Source organism: Oncorhynchus gorbuscha, linkage group LG11, assembly GCF_021184085.1.
Source record: "Oncorhynchus gorbuscha isolate QuinsamMale2020 ecotype Even-year linkage group LG11, OgorEven_v1.0, whole genome shotgun sequence".
In the NCBI taxonomy this organism is placed as follows: Eukaryota; Metazoa; Chordata; class Actinopteri; order Salmoniformes; family Salmonidae; genus Oncorhynchus; species Oncorhynchus gorbuscha.
Window position 1 is genome coordinate 71,344,135 of NC_060183.1, and position 23,460 is coordinate 71,367,594.

At 42.2% G+C, this 23,460-nt stretch overlaps 1 protein-coding gene across 1 annotated transcript in view; it reads left to right on the forward strand.

Moving 5' to 3' along the window:
- Positions 1–23,460, forward strand: part of setx (senataxin) — a 67,818-nt gene that overhangs the window by 42,159 nt on the left and 2,199 nt on the right. The window contains 13 exon segments of the mRNA XM_046290331.1: positions 3,547–3,770; positions 3,985–4,137; positions 4,478–4,625; positions 4,803–4,904; positions 5,000–5,112; positions 5,444–5,515; positions 9,910–10,059; positions 12,525–12,599; positions 12,601–12,633; positions 14,092–14,276; positions 22,034–22,126; positions 22,809–22,964; positions 23,331–23,426. Of these exon segments, the coding sequence (XP_046146287.1) occupies positions 3,547–3,770; positions 3,985–4,137; positions 4,478–4,625; positions 4,803–4,904; positions 5,000–5,112; positions 5,444–5,515; positions 9,910–10,059; positions 12,525–12,599; positions 12,601–12,633; positions 14,092–14,276; positions 22,034–22,126; positions 22,809–22,964; positions 23,331–23,426 (1,600 nt within the window).

Sequence of the window (23,460 nt, forward strand, 5' to 3'; positions counted from 1 at the left end):
AAGGAACATCTCAAGACATCGGTTAAAGCTTGGTCGCAAATGTGTCTTCTAAATGGACAATGACCCCAAGCATACTTCCAAAGTTGTGGCAAATATGACTTAAGGACAACAAAGTCAAGGTATTGGAGTGGCCATCACAAAGCACTGGACCTCAATCCTTTGGAAAATTTGTGGGTACAACTGAAAAAGTGTGTGCAGAGCAAGGAGGCCTTACAAACCTCATTCAGTTATTCTAGCTCTGTCAGGAGGAATGGGCCAAAATTCACCCAAATTATTGTGGGAATCTTGTGAAAGGCTACCCAAAACATTTGGGCCATCTGAAGTTAAACTATTTTAAAGGCAATGCTAGCAAATACTAATTTAGTATGTCAACTTCTGACCCACTGGGAATGTGATGAAAGAAATACATCTCTACTATTTTTCTGACAGTTCACATTCTTAAAATAAGTGGGGATCCTAACTGACCTAAAACAGGGCATTTTTACGAGGATTAAATGTCAGAAATGGTGAAAAACTGAGTTTAAAATGTATTTGGCTAAGGTGTATGTAAACTTCCGACTTCAACTATAGCTATGCAGCGACGCTCCCCATCCAACATGACAGAGCTTGAGAGGGTGTGCCAAGCTTATAGCATTTATTAAAATCGATTTCATTTTACCTTTACCCAAGAAGACTTAAGGCTGTTATAATTTCCGAAGGTGCTTCAACAAATTTTAATTTTAATTTTACCTTTATTTAACCAGGCAAGTCAGTTAAGAACATATTCTTATATTCAATGACGGCCTGGGAACAGTGGGTTAACTGCCTGTTCAGGGGCAGAACGACAGATTTGTACCTTGTCAGCTCGGGGGTTTGAACTCGCAACCTTCCAGTTACTTGTCCAACGCTCTAACCACTAGGCTACGCTGAATACTGATTATAAATGTATTTCCGTTTTATTTGTAATAAATTTAAACATTTCTAAACCTGTTTCTTCTTTATCATTATGGGCTTTTGTGTGTAGAATGATGAGGAATAAACATTTTAATCCTTTTTTGAATATGTGGAAAAAGTCAAGGGTCTGAATACCTTCTGTGTGTGTATACAGTACCAGTCAAATGTTAGAACAAACCTACTCATTCAAGGGTTTTTCTTTATTTTACAATTTTCTACATTGTAGAATAGTAGTGAAGACACAAGTTATGAAATAACACACATGGAATCATGTAGTAACCAAAAAAGTGTTTATTCTTCAAAGTAGCCACCCTTTACTTTGGTCTAATGTCCATTCCTCGTGTTTCCTTCCATAGTGGTTTCTTTGCAGCAATTCGACCCATGAAGGCCTGATTTCACGCAGTTTCCTCAGAACAGTTGATGTTGATGTCTGTTACTTGAACTCTAGCATTTTTTTGGGCTGCAATTTCTGAGGCTGGTAACTCTAATGAACTTATCCTCTGCAGCAGAGGTAACGCTGTGTCTTCCTTTCCTGTGACGGTCCTCGTGACAGCCAGTTTCTTCATAGTGCTTGTTAGTTTTTGCAACTGCACTTGAAGATATTTTCTGCATTGACTGACTTAAAATAAAGATGGACTGTTTCTCTTTGCTTATTTGAGACTATTTGGTAAAATACTTATTATTTTACCAAATAGGGTTAAAACAACTGATTGGCTCAAATAAATTAAGGAAATAAATTTCACAAATTAACTTTTAACAAGGCACGCCTGTTTAATTGAAATGCAGTCTAGGTGAGTACCTCATGAAGCTGGTTGAGAGAATGTAAAGGTTACTACATGATTCGATATGTTCTTTCATAGTTTTCATGTCTTCACTATTATTCTACAATGTAGAAAGTAGTAAAAATATAAAAACCCTTGAATGAGATAGGTGTGTCCAAACTTTTGACGGACACAATTTGTGTGTGTATATGAGAGCCATTTATCCATTCACTATAATGGGGATCCAGTTGATGACTAATAATGCCTTGATGTTCTGTGGCTTCATTTAGAGGGGCCAGTCATCTTGGATGTCTTTATGTACGTTAAATCAATTAGACCATGCCCATATAAAATCAAAGTTTGTCACGTGCGCCGAATACAACAGGTGTAGTAGACCTTACAGTGAAACGCTTACTTACAGGCTCTAGCCAATAGTGAAAAAAAGGTATGAGGTGAACAATAGTTAAGTAAAGAAATAAAACAGTAAAAAGACAGGCTACATACAGTAGTGAGGCTATACAAGTAGCGAGGCTACATACAGACACTGGTTAGTCAGGCTGATTGAGGTAGTATTTACATGTAGATATGGTGAAGTGACTATGCATATATGATGAGCAGAGAGTAGCACTAGCGTAACTTTATTTTATATAAAGATATCAGAATATTTAGTAAAAGGCCTCCCGAGAGGTGCAGTGGTCTAAGGCAGTGCTAGCTGTGCCACTAGAGACCAGGCTGGTTCGAGTCAGGATCTGTCGCAGCCTTCCGCGACCAGGGGAACCATGGGGCGGCCCACCATTGGCCCAGCGTTGTCCGTGTTAGGGAGGGTTTTTGCCGGCAGGGTTGTCTTTGTCCCATTGTGCTCTAGCGACTCCTGTGGCGGGCCAGGCGCGTGCACGCTGACACGGTCGCCAGGTGTACGGTGTTTCCTCCGACACATTGGTGTGGCTGGCTTCAGGGTTTAGCGGGCACTGGCTTGGTTTGGTCGTGTTTTGGAGGACGCTCGCCTCTCGACCTTCGCCTCTCCAGAGTCCTTACGGGGGTTACGAGATTGTAACTACCAATTGGAAACCACGAAATTGGAGAGAGAAAAGGGTAAACTTTTTTTAAGAGATCACAATTTTTTTAAATTTAGTAAACCTCAGCTGGCTGACTCCTTTTATCCAACTTTGTAGTATACCCCTCTGGACCAGTTTTTGAAGGTAGTTTAGCAAGCCACTGCTAACTAGCGGTAACTCTGAGACTTCCAGTCATTGTGCTGAATTCCTTCAACTGCACGCAGAGACATAAAAATGTTATCCATGACTTCATCTGACTGTACAAGTAGAAAAAGGGCTTAATTGCCAAAATCACTCACTATCCCTTTAGAGGATAGCTGATAAGTCATGTTTTTTTAAACTTCAGTTACCTTTGTCCATTCATCCTCATCATATATGCATATAAACTTGTTGGTTCAAACCCTGAATGCTGATTTTTGGGCTGACAGCCGTGGTATATCAGGCCGTATACCACAGGTATATTACAAAACCATTTCTTTTTACTGCTCTAATTAAATTTGTAACTAGTTTATAATTGCTATAAGGCACCTCGGGGGTTTATGATATATCAACAATATACCACGGCTAAGGGCAGTGTCCAGGCACACTCCACATTGCGCCTAAGAACATCACTTAGCCGTGCTCTATTGGCCATATACCACACCCCCCTCGGGTCTTATTGCCTAAGTATGTAATGTATTATTTTACTATATTGCATTACTTTTAATACAATACTGTGTTTTACTGTTAGTGTTGATTTAATTTTAAATGTACTTTATCCAATGCTGGATATGATGTATTTCTCTGCTGCCCTTCAGGCCAGTGCCCAACTCTGAACCTGATGATAAAGACCCTGGGGAATGTGAGGTTGGCGAACAAGCAGGCAGTGCGCTGTGATGTGGTGGGCTCCCTGGTCAGCACCATGAGGGAGTTCAGGGCAATCTGTCTGCTCAATGGCAGCTCTATGCGCAAGCCCCTCCTGGCCCCACATGTCTCCTACTTCCAACCTGGCCCGGAGGTCATCCCCAGCCTCAACCTGCCTGTAAGAAACCGTTTGAGTATGGAGTGTTTAGGGTTTTAAAAGGAAAGTTATTCCTTTGTGGAACTATTGGATAACCAAGTACTGAAGATTTGTGACTTTACTTTTAAGTCTGACATGACCAATTGTTTTTGTTTAATTTGAGGTGGCCCTTACATGTGTAAAAATGGCCTTGTATAGATGTAAACAGTATGTCTGTATGATGTGTTTGGCCCAGGATTACAACCTAGACCAGATGAGGGCGGTGACAACCGGTTTGTCTGTCATCAGGAACCAGCAACTCACCCCAAAAATCTGCCTGATACACGGACCCCCAGGAACAGGAAAGAGCAAAACCATCGTGGGTATGCTGCAAAAGCTGTTCTCTGAGGTATGCTGTTTGCCTTGTTTCTGGACACTGTTTTGTTGTTCAATCCTGGGTTAAGGTCATTGAAATCAAATCAATGGTCTATAGCAGTGTTTCCCAAATCCAGTCCTTAAGTACCCCCTCAACAGCACACATTTTTGTTGTAGCCCTGCCAAGGGCTTGATTATTAGTTGACAAGTAAACACGAGACATTTTCAAAAACCAAAATGAACTTTTCTTTTGCTCTCGTGTTCTTTAGTGTTTATTTTTATTTCCTATTGAATAACCTTGGCTTAAGGGCATTGTGAAATTCTAACTTTCATATAATTCCCTGTGTTCCCCTCATTCTCATGACCATATCCAGGGAGTACAGAGCATGACTCCTCCAGTAAACAGGCATTCTGAACCCCGCCGCATGAGGGTCCTCCTGTGTGCCCCGTCCAACGCCGCCATCGACAACCTGATGAAGAAGATTATCCCGGTCTTCAAGGAGAAGTGCAGGAACATCCAGGGTACGCTACCTCAACTATGGAAATCCTCATGAATTGGGAAACTGAAATAGATTAATGAAATATGCCTATTTGGAAAAATTTAAATGGGTAAACGTTAAAAGGCAATTCAACCACAAATGATTGTTTCACGGAACTGATATGGTGAAGTTGACATTGTCCTGGATGGCTTTCTTAAAGGTAACTGTGGGGACATCAATCTGGTGAGGCTTGGGAACGAAAGGACAATCTCCAAGAATTTAAAACCTTTTAGCCTGGACAGTCAGGTGAAAAACAAAACACGTGAGTCTGGAGAGCGTGCGCGGGCACAAGTATGCACACGGCTTCCTCAAATCACTTCAATAAAAAACATGTGTGTTGTCCCTTTTCACCTGCAGAAAGGGCCCAGATGTCACAGGACTCAGACATCCACCGGCGCAGAGCACAGCTGGACGAGAACATAGACAAGATCTCCAAGATATTGCCAAAACTGCAAAAGAAAGAGGAAATGGTACATGCATGCTTCACCCAGCAGAGGCTACCAGAAGGCTGGCCACACCTACTGTTCTACTCTGTGGGCTCTTACTTTAATTATGGGCCTCTGTTCAGATGCGTTTACAGTCGACATGGGTTCGATTCCAGCCCACTGCCCTTTGACTCACCCTCTTTCAATCTCCCCTATCTTACCAACGCTTTACTATCTCTTCAATTAGAAATTGCAAAAGGAGTGGGATTGCCCCAATCCTTAAAATACCTTTAAAAATATGATGGAATGGCATGTTTTTACATTTTTCTGCTTTTAATGATTTCTCTTCCTGCGTCTTCCATTGGCTGGTGTGTAGTACCATGAGCTGGCAGCACAGAAGTCCAGAATGCTCCAAGAGAGAGAGACACTCAGCCTCCAACTCAAAAAAGTAAGGCCCTCAATCACATGACCATTATATACACTACATGTCAAAAGATTTAGAACACCTACTCATTCAATGGTTTTTCTTTGTTTATGATTCTCTACATTGTAGAATAATAGTGAAGATATCAACACTATGAAATAACACATATGGAATCATGTAGTAACCAAAAAAGTGTTAAATCAAAATATATTAGTTTCTTCAAATAGCCACCCTTTGCCTTGATGACAGCTTTGCACACTCTTGGCTTTCTCAACCAGATTCAGGAGGTAGTCACCTGAAATGCATTTCAGTTAACCTCTTCAGTCGACCCTCTACTTTTTCGAACATTCTGTTAAAAATCGCGCAACATTTCAGCGCCCTGCTACTCATGCCAGGAATATAGTATATGCATAAAGTGCTTTGAGAGACGAGTCAAGGACCATATCACCTCCACCCTACCTGACACCCTAGACCCACTCCAATTTGCTTACCGCCCAAATAGGTCCACAGACGATGCAATCTCAACCACACTGCACACTGCCCTAACCCACCTGGACAAGAGGAATACCTATGTGAGACTGCTGTTCATCGACTACAGCTCGGCATTCAACACCATAGTACCCTCCAAGCTCGTCATCAAGCTCGAGACCCTGGGTCTCGACCCCGCCCTGTGCAACTGGGTACTGGACTTCCTGACGGGCCGCCCCCAGGTGGTGAGGGTAGGCAACAACATCTCCCGCTGATCCTCAACACGGGGGCCCCACAAGGGTGCGTTCTGAGCCCTCTCCTGTACTCCCTGTTCACCCACGACTGCGTGGCCACGCACGCCTCCAACTCAATCATCAAGTTTGCGGACGACACAACAGTGGTAGGCTTGATTACCAACAACGACGAGACGGCCTACAGGGAGGAGGTGAGGGCCCTCGGAGTGTGGTGTCAGGAAAATAACCTCACACTCAACGTCAACAAAACTAAGGAGATGATTGTGGACTTCAGGAAACAGCAGAGGGAACACCCCCCCCCCCCTATCCACATCGATGGAACAGTAGTGGAGAGGGTAGCAAGTTTTAAGTTCCTCGGCATACACATCACAGACAAACTGAATTGGTCCACTCACACTGACAGCGTCGTGAAGAAGGCGCAGCAGCGCCTCTTCAACCTCAGGAGGCTGAAGAAATTCGGCTTGTCACCAAAAGCACTCACAAACTTCTACAGATGCACAATCGAGAGCATCCTGGCGGGCTGTATCACCGCCTGGTACGGCAAATGCTCTCAACCGTAAGGCTCTCCAGAGGGTAGTGAGGACTGCACAACGCATCACCGGGGACAAACTACCTGCCCTCCAGGACACCTACACCACCCGATGTTACAGGAAGGCCATAAAGATCGTCAAGGACATCAACCACCCGAACCACTGCCTGTTCACCCCGCTATCATCCAGAAGGCGAGGTCAGTACAGGTGCATCAAAGCTGGGACCGAGAGACTGAAAAACAGCTTCCATCTCAAGGCCATCAGACTGTTAAACAGCCACCACTAACATTGAGTGGCTGCTGCCAACACACTGTCATTGACACTGACCCAACTCCTGCCACTTTAATAATGGGAATTGATGGGAAATGATGTAAATATATCACTAGCCACTTTAAACAATGCTACCTTATATAATGTTACTTACCCTACATTATTCATCTCATATGCATATGTATATACTGTTCTCTACATCATCGACTGCATCCTTATGTAATACATGTATCACTAGCCACTTTAACTATGCCACTTTGTTTACTTTGTCTACACACTCATCTCATATGTATATACTGTACTCGATACCACCTACTGTATGCTGCTCTGTACCATCACTCATTCATATATCTTTATGTACATATTCCTTATCCCCTTACACTGTGTATAAGACAGTAGTTTTGGAATTGTTAGTTAGATTACTTGTTGGTTATCACTGCATTGTCGGAACTAGAAGCACAAGCATTTCGCTACACTCGCATTAACATCTGCTAACCATGTGTATGTGACAAATACAATTTGATTTGATTTGCATATGATTAGTATGTGTGGATAGAAAACACTCAGATGTTTATAAAACTGGTTAAATCACGGCTGTGACTTTAACAGAACGTGCGTTTCATTGAAAAGTGCAGGAAAATCTGATCACTGAAAGTGGAAAAATATATCCATCCGCCGCTTCAACCCATTGTTATGGGCGAAAGACATTAAATAGGGCTGAGGTTGCAGTACCTACAGCTTCCACACGATGTCAACAGTCTTGTCATTTGCCAATTCTTTGTTTCTTGGTCAAACGAACAAGAGACAGGCTTTTTCTTCAGGTCTCCGACCGGATATTTTGGATGAGAAATACACGGACAGTATTTCAAGACGGACCCCTATAGAAAACACTTTGTCTCGTGATTAATTTGATCGCTTATTAACGTTTACTAATACCTAAAGTTGCATTACAAAAGTATTTTGAAGTGTTTTGTGAAAGTTTATCGTCGACTTTTTGAATTAAAAAAAATGACGTTACGTTATGAAACGCTATTTTTTTCCGTTTATCACACAGTCTTCATAGATCGATATCTAGGCTATATATGGACCGATTTAAACGAAAAAAAGACCCAATAGTGATTATGGGACATCTAGGAGTGCCAACAAAGAAGATGGTCAAAGGTAATGAATGTTTTATATTTTATTTGTGCGGTTTGTGTAGCGCCGACTATGCTAATTATTTTGTTTACGTCCCCTGCGGGTCTTTTGGGGTGTTACATGCTATCAGATAATAGCTTCTCATGCTTTCGACGAAAAGCATTTTAAAAATCTGACTTGTTGCCTGGATTCACAACGAGTGTAGCTTTAATTCAATACCCTGCATGTGTATTTTAATGAACGTTTGAGTTTTAACTAATACTATTAGCATTTAGCGTAGCGCATTTGCATTTCCAGAGCTCTAGATGGGACGCCTGCGTGCCAGGTAGGAGCAAGAGGTTAACAGGTGTGCCTTGTTAATTTGTGCAATTTCTTCCTTTAATGTGTTTGAGGCAATCAGTTGTGTTGTGACAAGGTAGGGGGGTATACAAAAGAAAGTTCAATTTGGTAAAAGACCAAGTCCAAATTATGGAAGAAACATCTGAAATAAGCGAAGTTGAATGACAGTCCTTTAAGACATGAAGGTCAATCAATGTGGAACATTTCAAGAACTTTTAAAGTTTCTTGAAGTGAAGTTGCAGAAACTGTCAAGCGCTATGATGAAACTGGCTCTCACGAGCACCGCCACAGGAACGGAAGACCCAGAGTTCCTCTGCTGCAGAGGATATGTTCATTAAAGTTACCAGCCTTAGAAATTGCAGGTTAAATGAATGCTACAGAGTTCAAGTAACAGACATATCTCAACATCAACTGTTCAGAGGAGACTGCGTGAATCAGGCCTTCATGGTCGAATTGCTGCAAGGAAACCACGATTGAAGGACACCAATAAGAGACTTGCCTAGGCCAAGAAACATGTGCTGTGGACATTAGACCGGTGGGAATTTGTCCTTTGTTCTAGAGTCCAAATTGGAGATTATTGGTTCCAGATGCGGTGTGGGTGAATGGATGGGTGAGGTGAGATGCGGTGTGGGTGAATGGATGGTCTCCACATGTCTATTTCCCACCGTAAAGCATGGAGGTTATTTAGAATTCATGACACACTTAACCAGCATGGCTACCACAGCATTCTGAAGCAATACGCCATCCCATATGGTTTGCGCAACGTGGGTCTATCGTTTTGTTTTTCAACAGGACAATAACCCAACACACCTCCTGTCTACGGGCTATTTGACCAAGGAGAGCTGACCTGGCCTCCACAATCCCCCGACCTCAATGAAAGTGACATTGTTTGGGCTGAGTCGGTCCACAGAGTTAAGGAAAAGCAGCCAAGTGCTCAGCATATGTGGGAACTCCTTCAAGACTTTTGGAAAAGCATTCCAGGTGAAACTGGTTGAGAGAATGCCAAGTGTGTAAAGCTGTCATCAAGGCGAAGGGTGGCTACTTTGAAGATTCATCTAAAAATATATATTTCCATTTTTTGCTTCCTACATGGTTCCTTGTGTTATTTCATAGTTTTGATGTCTTCTATTATTCTACAATGTAGAAAATAGTAAAAATAAAGAAAAACCCTTGAATGAGTAGGTGTTCTAAATATGACCGGTAGTGTACATGGATGACCTTAGCAACGTTGTCATGTGTATAAGGAGTCATTAGAGGCGTTATTATTCAGGATGGATTAAAGAAAGGGAGAAAAACTAATTTGATGGGAAAGACTTCTAATTAGAAATGCTTCTTTCTCTCATAACCCTCATGCTTTCTCTTCCCTCTTTCTGTCGAACTCGTTCTCTACATTTTTCTCTCTTCTTCCTCCCACTATCAGTTTCGCATTAGGAAGCAGGAAACCCAGGCCCAGGTACTGCAAGATGCCCATGTTGTCTGCTGCACCTTGAGCACCAGCGGCAGCACCGTCCTGGAGTCGGCGTTCCGGCGCCTGGGACACAAACCCTTTAGCTGCGTCATCGTGGACGAGGTCAGATTTTGGAGCTCTTATACTTTGGCCGCATTTCAATAGTTGTTCCATCTACCAAAGTGGTGCTGTAGACTCACGGTGTGCAAGCACACTAGGCTGCTGCAGCACCCATAACTCACATTGGTGCCACATATGAGAAGCAGAAATAAATTGTGCCGTTTTTGGACATTGATTAGTGATTGTCAAGGACTCACACACAGACATGCCAAAATATGTGTGGAGGCTACAAAATAACTTCATAGGCTATTTATCTGATTATGGGGTTTGAATATCACGAGGTACAAAATAATTTGCAAGCTCTTAAAGGGCCAGTTTTACGTAATTATTCAGACCTTTTATTATGAGACTTGAAATTGAGCTTAGGTGCATCCTGTTTCCATTGATCATCATTGATGTTTCTACAACTTGGAGTCCACTTGTGGTAAATTCAATTGATTGGACATGATTTGGAAAGGCAAACAACTATCTATATTAAAGGTCGACCGATTAATCGGAAGGGCCGGTTTCAAGTTTTCATAACAATCGGAAATTGGTATTTTTGGACGCCGATTAAAAAAAAAAAAAATACTTTTAACACTATTTAACTAGGCAAGTCAGTTAAGAACAAATTCTTATTTTCAATGACGGCCTAGGAACAGTGGGTTAACTACCTTGTTCAGGGGCAGAACAACAGATTTTTTTACCTTGTCAGCTTGGGGATTCAAACTTGCAACCTTACGGTTAACTAGGCCAACGCTCTAACCACCTGCCTCACGAGGAGACTGCCTGTTACGCGAATGCGGTAAGAAGCCAAGGTAAGCTGCTAGCTAGCATTACACTTATAAAAATCAATCATAATCACTGGTTAACTACACATGGTTGATGATATTACTAGTTTATCTAGCTTGTCCTGCATTGCATATAATCGATGCGGTGCACATTCCGAAAAAGGACTGTCGTTGCTCCAACGTGTACCTAACCATAAACATCAATGCCTTTCTTAAAATCAATACACAGAAGTATATATTTTTAAACCTGCATATTTAGCTAAAAGAAATCCAGTTTAGCAGGCAATATTAACCAGGTGAAATTGTCACTTCTCTTGCATTCATTGCACACAGTCGGGGTATATGCAACAGTTTGGGCCGCCTGGCTCGTTGCGAACTAATTTGCCCGAATTTTACGTAATTATGACATAACATTGAAGGTTGTGCAATGTAACCGCAGTATTTAGACTTATGGATGTCACCCTTTAGATAAAATATGTAACGGTTCCGTATTTCACTGAAAGAATAAACATTTTGTTTTCAAAATGAAAGTTTCTGGATTCGACCATATTAATATAATGCATCAATAAAATCAATTTAGCCACAAATAAATAATGAAACATGTTCAATTTGGTTAAATAATGCAAAAACAAACTGTTGGATAAGAAAGTAAGAATGCAATATGTGCCATGTAAGAAAGCTAACGTTTAAGTTCCTTGCTCAGAACATGAGAACATATGAAAGCTGGTGGTTCCTTTTAACATGAGTCTTCAATATTCCCAGGTAAGACGTTTTAGGTTGTAGTTATTATAGGAATTATACTTATTATAATTATAGGAATTATACAAACCGAGCAGTCGGGGGAGAAGGGCCTTAGTCAGGGAGGTGACCAAGAACCTGAATCTCAGACCATGAGAAACATTCTCTGGTCTGAAGAAGCCAAGATTGTAGTCTTTGGCCTGAATGCCAAGTGTCACGTCTGGAGGAAACATCATGCTGTGGAGATGTTTTTTGGTGTCAGGGACTGGGAGACTTGTCAGGATTGTGGGAAAAATGAACAGAGAAAAGTACAGAGATCCCTGATTTATAAACCTCATCCAAAGCTCCCAGGACCTCAGACTGGGGCAAAAGTTCACCTTCCAACAGGACAATGACCCTAAGCACACAGCCAAGACAAATCAGGAGTGGCTTCAGGACAGTCTCTGTCCTTGAGTGGCCCAGCCAGATCCCGGACTTGAACCCGATCCAATATCTCTGGAGGGGCCATGAAAATAGCTGTGCAGTCCCTTCACATGCAACCTGACAGAGCTTGAGAGGAACTGCGGAGAAGAATGGGAGAAACTCTCCAAATACAGGCGTGTCAAGCTTGTAGCGTCATATCTAAGAATACTAGGCTGTAATATCTGCCAAAGGTGCTTCAACTGATTAAAGGGTCTGAATACTTATGTAAATGTGAATTTTCAGTTTATAATTTAAAACATTTGCAAAAAATCTACCTGTTTTTGTTTTGTCATTGATGTGTGTAGATTGAGGCGGGGAAAAACACTTCCAAACTATTTTAGAGTAAGGCTGTAATGTAGCAATGTGGGAAAAAGTCAAGTGGTCTGAATATTTTTTGAATGCACTATATGAAAACACCTTCACACTGCCTCAGTATGAATGTGAGAAACCAAGAGCATCCCCCCCCCCCCCCCCAACACATTTCGTTGTGTGTTGCAGGCAGGGCAGGCCACCGAGACGGAGACACTCATCCCTTTGCTCTACCATTGCAACGCCCTCATCCTGGTGGGAGACCCCCCATCAACTGCCCCCTACGGTTATCTCCCAGGTACTGCAGCTCACTGTCACTACCTGAAAATACACCTACAAGAGATTTTTATTTTACTTGGCAAGTCAGTTAAGAACAAATTCTTATTTACAATGACGGCCTACTGGGGAACAGTGGGTTAACTGCCTTGCTCTGTGGCAGAAGGACAGATTTTTACCTTGTCGGTCTTTACTGGTCCAACGCTCTGACCACTAGGCTACCTGCCGCCCCTTTTCTTACTCATGTGAGTCTTTCAACACTTCTCGGGTCAATCATTCTGACTAACAATTAAACAGAAACTGTGTATTTTCATTGTTCCCCTGGCTGCTTGTTTCTCCCCATATAGATATCCATTACATTTCTTTATTTTCTACATTGTAGAAAAATGGTACAGACATCAAAACTATGACATAACACATGGAATCATGTAGTAACCAAAAAAGTGTTAAACAAATCCAAATATATTTTATATTTGCAGTACTTCAATGTAACCACCCTTTTCCTTGACAGCTTTGCTTTCGCTCAGCCAGCTTCATGAGGTTTTCACCTGGAACACTTTTCTAACAGTCTTGAAGGAGTTCCCACATGATGAGCACCTGTTGGCTGCTTTACCTTCATTCTGCGGTCCAACTCAACCCAAACCATCTGAATTGGATTGAGGCCAGGTCATCTGATGCAAAACTCCATTGCTCTCCTTCTTGGTCACATAGTGATTTTCTTTGCAGCAATTTGACCATGAAGGCCTGACTTACGAAGTCTCCTCTGAACAGTTGATTGTTACTTGAACTCTGAAGCATTTATTTAGTCTTCAATTTCCGAGGCTGGTAACTTTAATGAACTCATCCTCTGCAGCAGAAGTAACTCTGGGTCTTCCTTTCCTGTGGCGGTCCTCATGAGAGCCAGGTTCTTCATCAGTGCTTGATGGTTTTTGCAAGTGTGCTTGAAAATTTGTAACGTTTTGGAAATTGTTGAATGACCCTCATGTCTTAAAGTGATAATGGAATGTCATTTCTCTTTGCTTATTTGAGCTGTTCTTACCATCATATGGACTGGGTCTTATGGGTTAATCTTCTGTATACCACCCCTACCTTGTCACAACACTGATTGGCTCAAACGTATTAAGAAGGAAAGAAATTCCACAAATGAACTTTTAACAAGGTACACATGTTAATTGAAATGCATACCTCGTGAATCTGGTTGAGAGAAGACCAAGAGTGCTGAGCTGTCGTCATGGCAAAGGGTGGCTAATTTGAAGAATCCCAAATATATTTTGATTGAAAACTTTTGGTTACTGCACGATTCCATGTGTTATTTCATAGTTTTGATGTCTTCACTATTATTCTACAATGTAGAAAATAGTAAACATAAAGAAATCCTCCAATGAGTAGGTGTCAACTTTTGACTGGTACTGTACATTAAAAGGTTTAGTGTTAGGTAGATTAAGTGTTGCATTTAAATGTGTGATTTGTCTTCTGTCAGAAAGCGAAGGAGTTGAAGTACGGCCAGTCCCTGATGGCTCGGCTGGTGAAGAACCTGGCTCGCTACTGTAAGGAGAACAAGAAGCCCAGCCCTGTGGTCTTCCTTAGCTGCCAGTACCGCATGCACCCCGAAATCTGCGAGTTCCCCTCCAAGCACATCTACTGCAAGGCCCTTAAAACTGACAGGTAGGTTCCCTCCCTGCCCACGCCTTTAAGACACACGGACTTGATTCAGTAGGAATGAATTGTCTAGTTATGGTTTTCATGTTCCTAAACCTGGAGAGATTGTGAGCAAATATTTAATTACAACTTAATGCACCTATCATTGAACACAATTTGTTTGAGTGTAATGGTGTGCACAGTGCTGCATTATTAATGGAGACTGTTTTTTTATGTTAATGCTATGGAGGTTTCCAGACACTTTATTTTATTTCTAGTTTTGTCTCGTTTTTGAGAAACCTACCCCAGCCGCAATTCACTTAATCATTGTGCAGTATCAGGGCATGCAAAAAACATTTTTGAAACTGACACACGGTATAGTGATGTAGGTCTTTAATGTTGTACACATATAGTGGCTTGTGAAAGTATTCACCCCCCTTGGCATTTTTTCTATTTTGTTTCCTTACTACCTGGAATTAAATTAAAAATGTTTTGTATCATTTGATTTACTCAACATGCCTACCACTTTGGTGGAAATAAGAAATAAGACCAAAAAAACAGAACTTGAGCGTTCATAACTAATCAACCCCCCCCCCAAACAATAAGTCAACACTTTGTAGAGCCACCTTTTGTAGCAATTACAGCTGCAAGTCTCTTGGGGTATGTCTCTGTAAGCTTGGCACATCTAGCCACTGGGATTTTAGTCCATTCAAGGCAAAACTGCTCCAGCTCCTTTAAGTTGGATGGGTTCCACTGGTGTACAGCAATCTTTAAGTCATACCACAGATTCTCAATTGGATTGAGTTCTGGGCTTTGACTAGGCCATTCCAAGACATTTAAATGTGTCCCCTTACACCACTCAAGTGTTACTTTAGCAGTATGCTTATGGTCATTGTCCTGCTGGAAGGTTAACCTCTGTCCCAGTCTCAAATCTCTGGAAGACTGAAACAGGTTTCCTTTAGGAATTTCCCTGTATTTAGCGTCATCCATCATTCCTTCAATTATGACCAGTTTCCCAGTCCCTACCGATGGATAACATCCCCACAGCTACATGCTGCCACCACTGTGCTTCACTGTGGGGATGCTGTTCTTGGGTAATGAGAGGTGTTGGGTTTGCACCAGACATAGCATTTTCCTTGATAGCCAAAAAGCTCAATTTTAGTCTCATCTGACTAGAGTACATTCCATATGTTTGGAGTTTCCCCACATGCCTTTTGGCGAACACCAAATGTGTTTTTTGACACTCTTCTGTAAATCCCAGCTCTGTGGAGTGTACGGCTTAAAGTGGTCCTATGGACAGATCCTCCAGTCTCCACTGTGGGGCTTTGCAGCTCCTTCAGGGTTATCTTTGGTCTCTTTGTTGCCTCTGATTAATGTCCTCCTTCCCTGGTCTGTGAGTTTTGGTGGGCGGCCCTCGCTTGGCAGGTTTGTGGCGCCATATTCTTTCCATTTTAATGGTGCTCCGTAGGATGTTCAGTTTGCAAAAAAAAATTAAGAACCTAACCCTGATCTGTACTTGTCCACAACTTTGTCCCTGACCTGTTTGGAGAGTTTCTTGGTCTTCATAGTGCCGCTTGCTTGGTGTTGCAGACTCTGGGGCCTTTCAGAACGTGTATATACTGAGATCATGTGACAGATCATGTGACACGTAGATTGCACACAGGTGGACTTTATTTAAATAATTATGTGACTTAACCTCTTGGTCCTACCTGGCACGCAGGCGTCACATCTGGAAATGCAAATGCGCTACGCTAAATGCTAATAGTACTAGTTAAAACTCAAACGTTCATTAAAATACACATGCAGGGTATTGAATTAAAGCTACACTTGTTGTGAATCCAGGCAACAAGTCAGATTTTTAAAATGCTTTTCGGCGAAGCATGAGAAGCTATTATCTGATAGCATGTAACACCCCAAAAGACCCGCAGGGGACGTAAACAAAATAATTAGCATAGTCGTCGCTACACAAACCGCACAAATAAAATCTAAATCATTCATTACCTTTGACCATCTTCTTTGTTGGCACTCCTAGATGTCCCATAATCACTATTGGGTCTTTTTTTTCGATTAAATCGGTCCATATATAGCCTAGATATCGATTTATGAAGACTGTGTGATAAACGGAAAAAAATAGCGTCTTATAACGTAACGTCATTTTTTTAAATTAAAAAAGTTGACGATAAACTTTCACAAAACACTTAAATACTTTTGTAATGCAACTTTAGGTATTATTAAACGTTAATAAGCGATCAAATTGATCACGAGGCGAAGTATATTCTTTAGCTGTCCGTCTGGAAAAAATGTCCAGGTAATTCTCAACCAAAATATCCGGTCGGAGACCGGAGGAAATGCGTTGCCTTGCGTCTGTTTGACCAAGAAACAAAGCCTTGGCAAATGACAAGACTCTAGACAACGTGTGGAAGCTGTAGGTAATTGCAACCTCAGCCCCATTAAATGTGGTTCACCTTTATCAATGGGTTCAAGTCGCGCATGGATATATATTTCCATTTTCAGTGATCAGATTTTCCTGCGCTTTTCAATGAAACGCACGTTCTGTTATAGTCACAGCCGTGATTTAACCAGTTTTATAAACGTCTGAGTGTCTTCTATCCACACATACTAATCATATGCATATACTATATTCCTGGCATGAGTAGCAGGGCGCTGAAATGTTGCGCGATTTTTAACAGAATGTTCGAAAAAGTAGGGGGTAGGATTAACGGGTTAAGGTTATTGGTTGTGGCAGATCTTATTTAGGGGCTTCATAGCAAAATTGGTGAATACATATGTATCACCACTTTTCAGTTGACGTTAACCTGTTTATCCACTTGTCCTTCAGACAAGGTGACTGAAAATGTTGTTTGATGCAAGAAACCACTTAACAAAATAAATGCATTATTATTCCAATAGCCTCTGCCTATTGGCTACTTGGCTTATTCAAGCCTGTCTCAAAATACAACACTGCCCCTTCAAGACAAAAATGTTCTTTACTTGACTTGCTTTTCAAATAGCTTTTTGAGGAAGCAATCACTCCCCTATTGCTGCCTACAAATTATCTATAACTGGGATAGTAACTCACTAACTAGCAAAGGAAATGAAAAATATTTGCACACATGGCTAAATGCAGCTCTGGCTTTGATCTCAAAACAAGTGCATCTCCTCACGACTGCTCATGCTGTAAACACCGTCCAGTTCAACATAAATGGCACAGATCCATATATGACAAAGGTCTTTTTGCATAGTGGCCTATCGCAGCTCTGATTTGGTTATGCCGCTCAGGTCTGTGAGTACCGGCTGAGTTAGAATTGCAATAGAATCCTACACTGAATTTGGCCTACAACAAAATCTCCTGCATAGTTATTTTTTGTTTCAGTATGTTGCTTTGAAAGTGGCTAATATTATGTATATACTCCAACCAGAAGCCATGGATTACAGGCAACATCCACACTGAGCTAAATAGTGGAGCTGCCGCTTTCAAGGAGCGGGACTCTAACCCGGAAGCTTATAAAAAATCCCTCTATTCCCTCCTCCGAACCATCAAACAGGCAAAGAGTCAATACAGGACTAAGAACGAATCGTACTACACCGTCTCTAACGCTCGTCGGATGTGGCAGGGCTTGCAAACTATTAGATTACAAAGGGCAGCACAGCTGTGAGCTTCCCAGTGACCCGAGCCTACCAGACGAGCTAACTAACTTCTATGCTCACTTCGAGGCAAGAAACACTGAAACATGCATGTGAGCATTAGCTGTTCCGCACGACTGTGTGAAAGGCTGGTCATGGCTCACAACACCATTATCCCAGAAACCCTAGACCCACTCCAATTTGCATACCGCCCCAACAGATCCACAGATGATGCTATCTCTATTGCACTCCTCACTGTCCTTAAACACCTGGGCAAAAGGAACACCTACGTGAGAATGCTGTTCATTGACAACAGCTCAGCGTTCAACACCATAGTGCCTTCAAAGCTCATCAACAAGCTAAGGACCCTGGACTAAACACCTTCCTCTGCAACTGGATCCTGGACTTCCTGACGGGCTGCCCCCATGTGGTAAGGGTAGGTAACAATCACATCCGCCACGCTGATCCTCAACACGGGGGCCCCCCAGGGATGTGTGCTCAGCCCCCTCCTGTACTCTCGGTTCACTCATGACTGCACGGCCAGGGCACGACTCGCACACAATCATCAAGTTGGCCGATGACACATCAGTGGTGAAATAGCCTATAGGGAGGTGGTCAGAGACCTGACCGTGTGGTGCAAGGACAACAACCTCTCCCTCAATGTGACCAAGACAGAGGAGATGATTGTGGACTACATGAACATTCCCCCATTCTCATTGATAGGACTGTAGTGGATCAGGTTGAGGGCTTCAAGTTCCTTGGCGTCCACGTCACAAACTAACATGGTCCAAACACACCAAGACAGTCGTGAACAGGATATGACACAACCTATTCCCCATCAGGAGACTGAAAAGATTTGGCATGGGTCCTCTGATCCTCCAAAAGGTTCCATATGTACATCACTACCTGGTATGGCAGCTGCTCGGCCTCCGACCGCAAGGCACTAAATAGGGTGGCGCGAATGGGGCCAAGCTTCCTGCCGTCCAGGACTTCTATACCAGGCAGTGTCAGAGGAAGGCCCTAAAAATCGTCACTCCAGCCACCCAAGTCATAGACTGTTTTCTCTGCTTCCGCATGGCAAGCAGTGCCGGAGTGCCAAGTCCGAGGCTTCTTAACAGCTTCTACCACCAAGCCATAAGACTCCTGAACATCTAATCAAATGACTACCCAGACTATTTGCATTGACCTTTTAAGCTGCTGCTACCGTTAAGTTGGGGGTCACTTAGAAATGTCCTTGTTTTTGAAAGAAAGCCCATTTTGTCCATTTAAAATAACATAAAATTAGGCCAGCATCCCGGAGTTGCCTCTTCACTGTTGACGTGGAGACTGGTGTTTTGCGGGTACTATTAATAAAGCTGCCAGTTGAGGTGTCTGTTTCTCAAACTAGAGACTAATGTACTTGTCCTCTTGCTCAGTTGTGCACGGGGCCTCCCACTCTTTCTATTCTGGTTCGATCCAGTTTGCGCTGGTCTGTGAAGGGAGTAGTACACAGCGTTGTATGAGATCTTCAGTTTATTGGCAATTTTTCACATGGCATAGCCTTCATTTCTCAGAACAAGAATAGACTGACGAGTTTCAGAAGAAAGTTGATTTGTTTCTGGCCATTTTGAGCCTGCAATCGATGCTCCAGATATTCAACAAGTCTAAAGAAGGCCAGTTTTATTGCTTCTTTAATATCAGCACAGCAGTTTTCAGCTTACTAGGCAAGTCAGTTAAGAAAGAATTCTTATTTTCAATGACTGCCTAGGAACAGTCTGTTCAGGGGCAGAACGACAGATTTGTACCTTGTCAGCTCAGGGATTCGAACTTGCAACCTTTCGGTTACTAGTCCAACGCTCTAACCACTAGGCTACCCTGCCGCCCCAAATGTGCTTTCCTTTGAATAACAAGAACATTTCTAAGCGACCTCAACTTATGAACAGTAGTGTACATATTACCTCGACTAACCTGGACCCCCCCTGTATATAGCCTCGCTATTGTTATTTTACTGCTGCTCTTAACTTGTTTATTTTTTTTTGGGGGGGGGGGTATTGCTGCGTTGTTGAAGGGCTTGTAAGTAAGCATTTCACTGAGGTGACAAATAATATTTGATTTGATAGTGTTGATTTTATCACAATTGCCACATTAAAGGGAAACGTTGATTGTGTTAACAGGGAGAACTCTAGAGTTACGTCGAAGTTCAATCTCGTGCTGCTTTCCGTGGGCTGATATTTCTAATGCGCAGCAGTCCCAAGGAGCTGCGCGGCAATGTCGGGGATATTGTACGACTGAGCGCGGCTTAGAGGGAACATTGATTATGTTGCGGAGAATGTTCAGACACCTAATTTCAAGGGCTTTCCTTTATTTGTATTTTGTTCTACGTTGTAGCTTAAAGCTAGGGGGCAGGATAAATAGCGTGCCCAATTTCAACTTCCTGCTACTCATGCCAAGAATATAAGATATGCATATTATTCATAGATTTGGATATAAAACACTCTGAAGTTTCTAAAACTGTTTGAATCGTGTCTGTGAGTATAACAGAACTTATGTAGCAGGCAAAACATCGGACTAACTGTTCAAAAAAATTTCCCCTGTATTGTCTTTGCCATTGGAAATTTAATAGAAATATACTTTCAGTTCCTACATCTTCCACACGATGTCGCCAGTGTTTGGAATATGGCTGAGGTTATTTACTTGTCGGCCAAGTAGGCCAACTCGGAACGGGGGACCCTTTTGTGAGTTGCACAAGACGTGATGAGCAGAGTTTTCTTTTCGTTCATGCATTGAATACAGATTGCCCCGTCTACAATTTGATCAATTATTAACGTTTAAAAATACCTACCGTTGTATTACAAAAGTAGTTTGAAATATTTTGGCAAAGTTTTTATAGGCAACTTTTGAAATATTTTGTAGTGACGTTGCGTTTTTCTAAGCTGTTTTTTTATGGATCAAACGGGCTTTATAAATGGCCATTTGTCGATATATGTGGACGGAATTAATCGTACTAAATGACCAATTGTGATGTTTATGGGACATATTGGAGTGCCAACAAAAGAAGCTCGTCAAAGGTAATGCATATATTTTATTTCAGCGTTTTGTGTAGCGCCTGCTACGCTAGCCCTTTTGTTTACTACTGGTGCAGATGGGTGCATGCTATCAGATAATAGCTTCTTATGCTTTCGCCGAAAAGCATTTTTAAAATCTGACATGTTGGCTGGATTCACGAGTGTAGGTTTAATTGAGTATCTTACATGTGTGATTTAATGAAAGTTTGAATTTTATAGCATTTTATTTGAATCTGGCGCTCTGCATTTCCCCTGGCAATTGGCCAGTTGAGACGCTAGCATCTCCCTATCCTCAAGAGTTAATAGTTAAGACATCAAATCTATGAAATAACACATGGAATCATATAGTAACCAAAAAAACTGTTAAACAAATCCAAATGTATTTTACTTAGATTCTTTCCTGTAGCGGTCCTCATGAGAGCTGGTTTCATCATAGCACTTGATGGTTTTTGCGACTGCACTAGAAGAAACCTTTCAGAGTTCTGTATACCACCATTACCTTGTCACAGCACAATTGATTGGCTCAAACGCAATAAAGAAAGAAATTCTACAAATTCACAAGGCACACCTGTTAATTTAAATTCTAGGTGATAACCTCATGAAGCTGGTTGAGAGAATTCCAAGTGTGCAAAGCTGTCAAGGCAAAGGGTGGCTTCATATTTTAACACTTTTTTCTTGTGTATGTGTTATTTCATAGTCTTCACTATTATTCTATATTGTAGAAAATAGTTTTTTTAAATGTAAACCCTGGAATGAGTACATCACAATACTGAGAGCATGTCAGTTTCTATAAGGATGTATTTGGGTCTTTGATCTTTTAATGTCGTTTGCGTGCCCTGATACTGCACAACAAGAAATGAGGGTGTAAATTGCGGGTATTCTCCTTTTTAAGCGTTTAGCATTGCATGTACATTTTTTATTAATTTATCCTTGATTTAACTAGGCAAGTCAGTTAACAACAAATTCTTATTTACAATGATGGCCTACCGGGGAACAGTAGGTTAACTGCCTTGTTCGGTGACAGAAGGACAGAGTTTTACTTTGTCTAACTTTTCGGTTACTGGCCCAACTCTTTAACCACTAGGCTATCATTTGTGTGTGTGTTCCTGTCTTCAGTGAGACTGCAGAGAGGAGGGGGAACATTGGCTGGCCTCTCCTGCCCTACCGTGTGTTTGACGTGACCGACGGTCAGGAGGTCAAGGAGGGAGCGTAAGAAATGCTCTGGATCATTTTCCTAGGACTTCTCCCATTTAATTCATTCTACTGTAGGCTTCATGTTAAAGGGATAGTTCAGTGACTTTGCATGATTTAGACATTTGGTTTCTTATCTCCAACATTCTAGGGCACATAAAAATCATTCCATGGAGGGCAGAGTGTGTTTGTTTTTTCTTTTCAATTAAGCCCTAGACGACCAGGTGTGTGGAGTTCCTTAACTAATTGGTGACCTTAATTAATAAAGTACAAAGGAGGACTGAAAACCCAGACACTCGGCCCTCCATGGAATAAGTTTGACACATTTGATCTAGGGCCTTCAAACTCAACTCTGGACCTTGAAGCCAGTTCCACTGCTTGTTTTCATTATTCCCCTGTAATCAGAGACCTATTTAGATTTGGCGTGCCAGGTGGGTGCAATTCATTCTCAGGTAGAACAGAAAACCAGCAGGCTCCGGACCTCGTAGGGTAAGAGTTGAATACCCCTGGTCTAGGGACAGGGAGTGACTGCGATCCACACTTTGATTTTGTTAAACTAGCCACGGCCAACAATTGTTAACCATTTTTGGTCCAATTCCCAACGTCTTGCTGAACAATCCCTTTAGTGACATTGCGAAAAAGTGCTTGTGACTGAATACATGTTGAATGACTGTTTGATTGCCGTCTGGCTGGTCACCAGGTCGTTCAGCAACCTGAAAGAGGTGCAGCTGGTAGTGTTCCTGCTGAGGCTGATGGCTGAGAAGCAGCAGGTCAAGGTGGGGGTCATCACGCCGTACAATGCCCAGAAGGACCGCATCAACCGCGAGATGGCCAAGGTGGTCAACAAGAACCTCACGTGAGTCAGGTGCTGCACCATAAATGCGCATTCTCATTGAGGTTAGTAGATTGCCAGGGTCCGTTCGCACTGCTGGTGTAAAAAGAAACCATTTGCCAGAAAAGGAAGCCATTTCAGTAGTCTTAGCTTGCAGAATCATTAGAGCCAAAAGAAATGGCCTTTCTGCTGTAGTTGTTCCCTGCTAGCAGTGTGAAGGGACTCTAGAAAGACCAAAAGAAATTGCCTTTCTGCTGTAGTTGTTCCCCGCTATAGCAGTGTGAAGGGACTCTAGAAAGACCAAAAGAAATTGCCTTTCTGCTGTAGTTGTTCCCCGCTATAGCAGTGTGAAGGGACTCTAGAATGACCAAAAGAAAAATTGTATTCCAGGGTGGACGTTGACACTGTGGAAGGCTTCCAGGGCCGAGAAATGGACTGTGTCATTGTCTCCTGCGTCAGGGCGAGCCACGAGCAGGGCGGCATTGGGTGAGTGTACAAGCTTTCCTGGTAAGGTCATGTG